This window comes from Monodelphis domestica, chromosome 3, assembly GCF_027887165.1.
Source record: "Monodelphis domestica isolate mMonDom1 chromosome 3, mMonDom1.pri, whole genome shotgun sequence".
NCBI lineage: Eukaryota > Metazoa > Chordata > Mammalia > Didelphimorphia > Didelphidae > Monodelphis > Monodelphis domestica.
The window spans coordinates 77,426,334-77,435,703 of record NC_077229.1 but is presented as its reverse complement, the minus strand read 5'-3'; the positions used below and the strand labels follow the sequence as shown (position 1 = coordinate 77,435,703).

Here is a 9,370-nt window from a genome sequence, read left to right as displayed (position 1 = left end):
ACACTGGAGTTCCCAACCCTCTGTCCCTAAGATTAAAGAAAGAAGCAGCAGAAACAAAGACATGGAGGCTGACGTCGCCAAGTCTCCATATGCTTTTTCCTGACTGTTATATAGCTCAGAGGGGGGTGGTGGTGGTAGGGGGAGCTCACCTGTAACTCAGAACGGTGCAGCCAACACAATTCTCTTCTAACTTTGTCTTCTGAAAACTACTTACAAACTACAAAAGAAAAAATGGTGACATTGTAGTATGGTTGGTCATATCAGCCTTCTGCTTGCTAGATTCCACCCCTACAGCAGACCATGCTGTTATATTATGTTATGCTATATTATATTATGTTACATTGTATTACGTTATAATATATTATATTGTTATGTTGTGTTTTGCTATATTATTGCATTATGTTACGTTATGTTACTTTATATTATATTATATTGTTATGTTCTATTATGGTATGCCAGGGTTCCCCAAACTTTTTACACAGGGGGCCAGTTCACTGTCCCTCAGATCGTTGGAGAGCCGGACTATAAAACAAACTATAAACAAATCTGTATACTGCTGTCTGGGATAGTGGAGGCTGCAGGGCTGGCTGTGATGGGCCTGTCACACCTTGCATAGGCCCAGCACTGCCACTACTCTACCGGGCAGCAGTATACACAGTGCGGAATCCTCTCCCCCAGATCTCTGCTCACCATGCTGACGTCTTCCATTGTGCAGCCACATAATCCTTTGTGTGGCGCCTTGTTGTAGAACAAGGTGCCATGCAAAGGATTATGTCACCGAAAGTTGTACTGTACGTGAGCGCTGCTGCGCTTTGCAGCACCACCACAGAGCGCTCCTCTCACTGACCAACAATGAATGAAGAGGTGCCCCTTTCAAAAGTGTGGTGGGGGCCAGATAAATGGCCTCAGGGGGCCACCTGTGGCCTGTAGTTTGGGGACCCCTAGGTTATGCTATATCGTATCGTATCGTATCGTATCGTATCGTATCGTATCGTATCGTATCGTATCGTATCACATCCTCCTGGCTATTGCTCTTATAATACACTCTGTCTCCCATGCCTGGAACTCTCTCCCTCCTCATCTTGGCTTTCCTGAAGATCCAGCTCCAATTGGACCCTTTCCTGCCAGTGTCTCTGAGATTACATACCTTTCATTTACTCTCTCCCTCCTCATACCCATCTCCTAGTTTTGGACTCTGCCTTTCATAAGGAGCTTTACTCAATCCTCCTTAGTTTTAGTGTCCTCCCTCTGAGAATAGTCTGGATTTCTACTATCTGGACAATATCTTGTTGGCCTATATGTTGTCTTTCCCATTAGACTGTGAGCTCCTGGAGAGAAGGGACTTTCTTTTGCCTTTGTATCCCCCATGCTTGGCACATAGTAAACCCTTAATAAAGGTTGAGTGACTATAATGATTTCAATATAAATGACTTAATTTTATTTATTAATTTTAAACCCTTACTTTGCCTTAGTATCAGTTTGTTTTTCAAGCCCTAATCTTCTGTCTTAGAATCAATTACTGTGTATGGGTTCTAAGCCAGAAAAGCGGTGAGGGCTAGGTAATGGGGGTTAAGTGACACACAGCTAGGAAGGGCCTGAGGCCAGATTTGAACCCAGGACCTTCCCTCTCCAGACCTGGCTCTCCATCCACTGAGCCCCAGCTGCCCCCATCACCACTACTAGCCCTCTAAGGTTTGCAACTTTAGAGTTATCCTTTGTTCCTCAGTCTCATTTATCCCACACAAATATCTGCCAAGTCTTATTGGTATTCGCTTGACAATACCTCTTACATTTATCCCCTTTTCTTTACTCACACAGCCACCAATCTAGCTTAGGCTCTCTCAACTGGATTATTGCGATAACCTCCTAACTAGTTTCACCATCTCTATTCTTCTCAGTTTTCCAATTCATCCTTTACAAAGTGGTCAGTTCCTAAAGTTCAGGCTAGGCTATGCCATCCTCCTGCTCAGTAATGTCCAGTGGCTCCCTAGTACTTCTAGAATCAATCTCAAACTCTTTTGTTTGGCTCTGAAGTCATTTACAACTGGGCTCTAACATCCCTTTCTAGCCTTATTGTGCGCCATTTCCCTTCTAAATAGATAGCCTAGCCAGAGCTTGGCCCACCTGCTCATCCATGGCATCCCACCTCCCACCTCCATGCATTTGGGTTGATTATCTTCCAGGCCCTGAATACATTATCTTCTCATCTCCTCCTTTTAGAATCTCTAGTTGCCTTCAAAGGCCAGCTCAAGCACCATCTCCTATATGTTGTCTTTCTTGGTCCTTCCAGCTGCTAGTGTCTCCTCTCCAAAAACTGTATTTATTTTTTATATATTTATACTTGTATATGTAGGGGCAGTTAGGTGGCACAGTGGATAGAGTGCCAGGCCTGAAGTCAAGAAGACTCATCTTCATGAGGTCAAATTTAGCCCCAGATACTTACCACCCATGTGATCCTGAGCTAGTCATGTCACCTTTTTTGCCTCAGTTTCCTCATATGTAAAATGAGCTAGAGAAGGAAATGGGAATGCATTCCAGTATCTTGGCCAAGAAGAACCCAAATGGGGTCATAAAGAATTGGACACAACTGAACAAAAGGGTTCATGTTGCCTTGCCTGATAAAGTAAGATTCTTGTATCTTTTGGACCTAGTATGCAATGTGCTTGTCCCGTATCCTCCCCTTTCTCTATGCCAAGCACTGTCCCTTCACTCAGAGTCCTCCCACTCCTGACCAGTGACTGCCCACCCATACAGTATTCTAAGATAAGCCCCAACCATGTTTTGCCTCACTTAAGATTGGATTGTCTCCAGGAGACAGCTGAGTGGCTTAGTGGATTGGGAGCCAGGCTCCAAAATAGGAGGGTCCTAGGTTCAAATCTGGCCTCAAAAACTTGCTAGCTGTGTGATCCTGGGCAAGTCACTTCACTTCCATTGCCTACCTCTTACCACTCTTCTGCCTTGGGACCAATGCACAATATTGATTCCAAAATGGAAGATAATGGTTTTTTAAAAAAAGATAGGACTCTCCATCCTTCTTCTCCCCTTTGATTTTCTATTCTTCTCTTCTTAATTCCCCTTTATTCTATTAATTTCCCCTACTATATTCCCCCCAATTATATTAATTTCCTCCATTAGAATGTCCTCCCTAAGGCGGGCACTGTTGTTTACTTAAATCTATATTCCTTGGACAAGTAGTTAAGTGTTTAATAAACAATCTATTTACCTAGGTACTTAATAAATGCTCTTTGGTAAGTTAGAGAACCTCCTGGGACACTGAGAGGTGATTTGCCCAGGGTCACAAGGCTAGGATATGTCAGAGGCAAAATTTTAACTTAGACCTTCCTGATGTCTTCCAAGGTCAACTCTACTATCTCCCTGCACCATTTTGGTAAAGTTATGAAATGTTATCTCGACCTTTTTACCCCCTAGATGAAATGATTCAAGATACAGCCTGGATTGTTTTTTGAATTTAACTTTTAAATTTATTTTGTTGACTGTGCAAGAGTCACTGAGAAGAGCTTTGGTAGCTCACTCCCCAGTGGCCTTTTACGTCTAGTGCCCATATAAAACTGGCAAAAGAGAATTCCAGCCTCTTCCACATAGATACATGCAGAAGGAACATCAGGAAGACCCCTGGCATGTTGGAACAGGCTCAGAGGAAAGTGCCCAGGCAGGTGAGAACACTGAAGTCTCTGCCATGCAAAGAACATGGATGGGGACTCAGAATGTTTAGTATAGAGAATAGAAGGGGCGACTGGTGGGGCTCGCATGTTAAGACTTGACTGTTCTTGTTTCCACCTCCTGGCTTCCCTGGCTGGTCTCAGCTAAAATCCCATCTTCTGTAAAAATTCTTTCACTGTCTTCCTTAATGCCTATGCCTTGCTCTGAGGCCACCCCCAGTTTATCCTGATATATCTTGTCTGTCCGTAGTTGTTTCTGTGTCTCCTCCACTCGATTGTGATTTCATTGACAGAAGAGACTGGTTTTTGCCTTCCTTTGTATCTTCAGCACTTGGCAAAATGTCTGGCAAATAGGAGGCACTTAATACAGGCTTGGCTTGACTTGACCCAGGTACAGATGCTTACTGGAGAAAAACAAGGGGTGTTGGGAGCAAAAACTCAAAGCCAGTGTGTGTGGGAAGGGTAGAGGTCTAAGGCTGGATGACTGTAAGAATGGAGCCACCCTTCGTGGAAAAATGGAAATTAGGAGGAAGGATGGGTTTAGGGGGGGAAAATGATGAATTCTATTTTGGTCCTGTTGAGTTTGAGATACCCAGGGGACACCCAGATGGATATGTCTAGAAGGCAACTGAAGACTGGACTGGGGCTTAGGAGAGAGTTATTTGGCATCGCCATGGGGAATTAACCCATTTAGTTTGGGGAATTACCCTGGGATAAAGCTGCTTAGGCTGGAGGCTGAGTGAGTCAGAGCTAACATCAGCCTTCTACTTCTAGCCAGTCCCAGAGCCTTTCCTCTCTTGTGCCATACTTCACCCCATATATCCATCTCCAATGCCTCTTCTTCCAGCCCTCCTTCTAACTCCCATTCCTCCTCCTACCTTTCCCGTCTCAGTGAAGGGCAACATCATTCTCACAGTCATCTAGCCTTCCTACACACACTGCCTTTGAGTCTCTGCTCCCAGCAATCCTTGTTTTCCTCTAGTAAACCTTTCTGAGCTCTTGTTCAGGGAACATTCATCAAATCAGTTTTACCATTGCTACTGGAAAGATGTAACAATCAACCAGCCTTTGATTTGATTATTGTTCCCTAAACAAGAGCTGGTTAAAATATTCTGATATCTGTGTTTCAGTTCAATTGGTTTCCTTTAATAATCCTATGTATTTTTATTTTGTGCATTTAAAATATTGTTCTGAGAAGAGGTTCATAGGCTTTGCCAGACCACCAGAATAGTCCAGGATAAGAAGGTTAAGAACATTTGGACAAAAAAGGCAGCTAAGTGGCACAGTAAATAGAGGGCAGGGACTAATGTCAGGATCCTCCTGAGTTCAAATCAGGCTTTAGGTACTTACTAGTTGTGTGACCCTGGGTAAGTCACTTCATCCTATTTAGAAGGAGAGGGACGAAGAGAAAAAGAAGGAGGAGGAGGAGGAAGAGGAGGATAAGGAGGAGGAAGAAGAGAAGGAGGAGGAGAAGGAGAGGGAGATGAATTGGCCTCAACCAAGGCTACTTGATGTGGTCACTACTCTAAGATATATATTATATTCCCTTAAGAATAAAGAAGCTCCTTGATGGTGGTGATGGTCTCAATTTTCTATTTTAATTTCCAGAACTTTGCACAGTGCTTGGCACATAGTAGGTACTTAATGAATGTTTGTTGACAGATTAATTGATCCATGGAAACTGACAGGAAGAGAGCATAGAGAGGAAAGAGAAGACCTGAGAGAGACTCCTGGAATATCCCCATACACAGGAAGTCTTCTATAGACTGTAAAGGAGAGAAGGATTGGTCAGACATGTAGAAAAGAGCCCTCATTGGGATGGTTTCAAACTCCTAAGAGAGGTCAATGAGACAAAAACCATTCCTATGATGCTTTAAGGCTGGTAAATTATTTTACATGTTTTCATTTGATTCTTAAAACAAAGCTATGAGATAGGTGCTAATATCTTTCTGATTTTACTGAGGCTTAGAAAGTTTAATGAGGCTTGTCTAGATTTGCATAGCTCAGTATATATGAGGCAGGATTTGAACTCATATCTTTTTAAAAAATTTTATAGTATTTTATTTGATCATTTCCATGCATTATTCATTAAAGACAAAGATCATTTTCTTTTCCTCCCCCCACCCCCCGTAGCCGATGCATGATTCCACTGGGTATCCCATGTGTTCTTGATTCGAACTCATTGCCATGTTGTTAATATTTGCATTAGAGTGTTCGTTTAGAGTCTCTCCTCTGTCATATCCTTCAACCACTCTAGTCAGGCAGTTGCTTTTCCTCGGTGTTTCTACTCCCACAGTTTGTCCTCTGCTTATGAATAGTGTTTTTTTCTCCTAGATCCCTGCAAGTTGTTCAGGGACATTACACCGCCCCTAATGGAGAAGTCCATTACGTTAGATTGTACCACAGTGTATTAGTCTCTGTGTACAATGTTGAACTCATATCTTTAAAAAATTTCTATTTTTATTTATTTCATTAAATTACATGTAGACATTTTAAATATTCATAAAAACCCTTATCTTCTCTCTTAGAATTAATACTGTGTATTGGTTCTAAGGCAGATGAGTGATAAGGGCTAGGCAATGGGGGTCAAGCAACTTGCCCAGGGTCACACAGCTAGGAAGTGTCTGAGGTCAGATGATGAACCCAGGAGCTCCTGTCTCTAGGTCTGCTTCTCAATCCACTGAGCCATCTAGTTGCCCCCATTAACATTCATTTAAAAATTTTTTGAGTTTCAAATTCTCTCTTTACCTCCCCTTCTCTACTCATTGGGAAAGCAAGCAATATGGTAGTGATTATACACATGAAGTCACGCCAAACCTATTTCCATATTGGCCATGTTGTAAAAGAAAAGAACTCATATTTCTGACTCTAAGTCTGAGATTCTGGCTGCCACAAACACAAAAAGAGAAGAAATGCCGAGAAAATGTTATTGGCTCTAGCAATAAAGAAAATCTTTCATCACCTGGAGAAGGTCTTGCAATGGAGTAGTGGGGACCGATGCCATATTGCAAGAGTCAATCCCTTAAAGTGGATGGTGAGAAAGAGGAAGCAATGAGTGGGGGAGTTTGGCTATGAAAGGAAGGAAATAGGATAGGATTGACATGGAGGATGGAGGATATCTGAGCAGCAGGGAAGAGGCCAGTGAAGATGAAGGAGAGGTTGAAAATGAAGGAGCTAGAGAGGTGGTGAAAGGGCAAAGTCCTAAAGACAGAAGGGGTGGAGATAAAGTAGAGAGGAGGCCATTGGCAAAGAGAAGGAAGGATCAACTCCTCTGAGAATGGAGCAAAGAAAGAGACAATGGGAAATAAGTAGGAGGGAGGTCATTGGAGGAAGGAAGAAGGAAAGATGTATCATCTCTCTGAGCTCACCTTCTTTTTCCTCTTCTATGGAGGCTCAAGAACAATCCCCCAAACTTCTCCAAATCACTTCAGGCTTGGACCTCTCACTACCACCAATTCTTGGACCAGGGCCAGAACCCAACCCTTCAACCCAATATGGTGCACCAGGAGATACTAGTATATTCTCTAATTTGTTTGTACTGTTTTGTGATGTTGAGATGAAGAGAGTGTAGGTTTCAGATCTAGATGGAAGATTCTACTCCCCTCTCAAACCCTTCCTCTCCAAATTTCCATATGTGTTCCCTGGGAAAACTTATCCCATCCATTCACCCTTGGTTTATCTGTGTCAGAGCGAACGTCCCAACTTACCAGCCTTTCCAGAGCTGGAGTCAAAGCCCGATAATAGCTCGAGGTCTCCTGCTGCAGGCTGCTGTCATATAAGATTCCTTTCAGTTCAGCTGAGTGCTCAAAACTGAGGTCCTGTGTGTAGAGGGAGGCTGTGGGCAGAGACCAGGGCCCATGAGAGAGCCCAACACTAGGGACTTATTGCTTGGCTAAGCCTGGGACCCAGGGCCCAATTTCAGGCTTGGTACAACCTATTTAATTAATAATAATAATAATAATATAAGTTATTTTTATAAAACAAACATGATAAGCCCATCATAGAAATGAGATCAGTCCCTATAACAACCCTATGAAACAGGTATATATATATACACAGACAATTTTACAAGTAAGTAAACAACAAAAATTCAGAGAATTACCATGATCTGGAATGAACTCCTTTTTTCTTCAGTGCAGAACTAATCATAATGTCTCCTGAGCCTTAGACAGCCTCAGATGTAGAGCTGAAGAGAATCCTAGAGTTTATTTTAACCCCTCATTTTACAGCTGAGTTAATCAAGGCCTGGAAGGGTGAGGAGACTTGAACAGAGGATTAGGGTCTTAAGGCTTCATTTTCTCTTGTTTTCAAAACCTTACCTTCTGTCTTAGAATTGATCCTAAGTATTGGTTCCAAGGAAGAAGAGCAGTAAGGGTAAAGGCAACTGGGGTTATGGGTCTTGCTCAGGGTCACAGAGCTAGGAATTGTGTCAGGTCAGATTTTAACCCAGGACCTCCTCCACCTCTAGACCTGGTTCTCTATCCACTGAACCATTTTTACCCCCCCCCCCCGACTTCATTTTTATTCTTATTTATTTTAAACCCTCACTTTCTGCCTTGGAATCAATACTATGTATTGGTTCCAAGACAGAAGAGTGGCAAGGGTTAGTCAATGGTGTTTGGGGGTTAAGTGACTTGCTCAGGGTCACACAGCTGGAAATGTCTGAGGCTAGATCAGAACCCAGGACCTCCTGTCTCTAGGTCTGACTCTCCATCCACTGAGTTACCTAGCTTCCCCCTATTCTTATTTTTTAAGACTTCAATTTTAAAGGAGAAACTTACCCAGAGATAATAGGTTAATGATGAGAAAGGTAGTGTGACATAGGGGAAAAAAGGCTGTCCTTGCTGTCAAGAGAGACATGGCAGGCCTAGAGAAAGGAGGTCCTGCCTTTTTCCTTTCCTCTCCTCTCCTCTCCTCTCCTGTCCTCTCCTCTCCTCTCCTGTCCTCTCCTCTCCTCTCCTGTCCTCTCCTCTCCTCTCCTCTCCTCTCCTGTCCTCTCCTGTCCTCTCCTGTCCTCTCCTGTCCTCTCCTGTCCTCTCCTCTCCTCTCCTGTCCTCTCCTGTCCTGTCCTGTCCTGTCCTGTCCTCTCCTCTCCTCTCCTGTCCTCTCCTCTCCTCTCCTGTCCTCTCCTGTCCTCTCCTCTCCTGTCCTCTCCTGTCCTCTCCTGTCCTGTCCTGTCCTGTCCTGTCCTCTCTCCTCTCCTCTCCTCTCCTCTCCTGTCCTCTCCTGTCCTCTCCTGTTCTGTCATCTCCTGTTCTGTCATCTCCTCTCCTCTCCTCTCCTCTCCTCTCCTCTCCTCTCCTCTCCTCTCCTCTCCTCTCCTGTCCTCTCCTGTCCTCTTCCTGTCCTCTCCTGTTCTGTCCTGTCCTGTCCTCTCCTGTTCTGTCCTGTCCTGTCCTGTCCTGTCCTGTCCTGTCCTGTCCTCTCCTCTCCTCTCCTCTCCTGTCCTCTCCTCTCCTCTCCTGTCCTCTCCTGTCCTCTCCTCTCCTCTCCTGTCCTCTCCTGTCCTCTCCTGTCCTCTCCTCTCCTCTCCTGTCCTCTCCTGTCCTGTCCTGTCCTCTCCTCTCCTCTCCTCTCCTCTCCTGTCCTCTCCTGTCCTCTCCTCTCCTGTCCTCTCCTGTCCTCTCCTGTCCTGTCCTGTCCTGTCCTGTCCTCTCCTCTCCTGTCCTCTCCTCTCCTCTCCTCTCCTG

The 9,370-nt window shown here is 44.2% G+C and overlaps 1 protein-coding gene across 1 annotated transcript in view; it reads right to left on the bottom strand.

The window, feature by feature from the left end:
- The window catches only part of TMPRSS9 (transmembrane serine protease 9), a 52,444-nt gene that overhangs the window by 42,313 nt on the left and 761 nt on the right, over positions 1–9,370 (bottom strand). Inside the window, 2 exon segments of the mRNA XM_056820982.1 lie at positions 150–217; positions 7,388–7,515. Of these exon segments, the coding sequence (XP_056676960.1) occupies positions 150–217; positions 7,388–7,515 (196 nt within the window).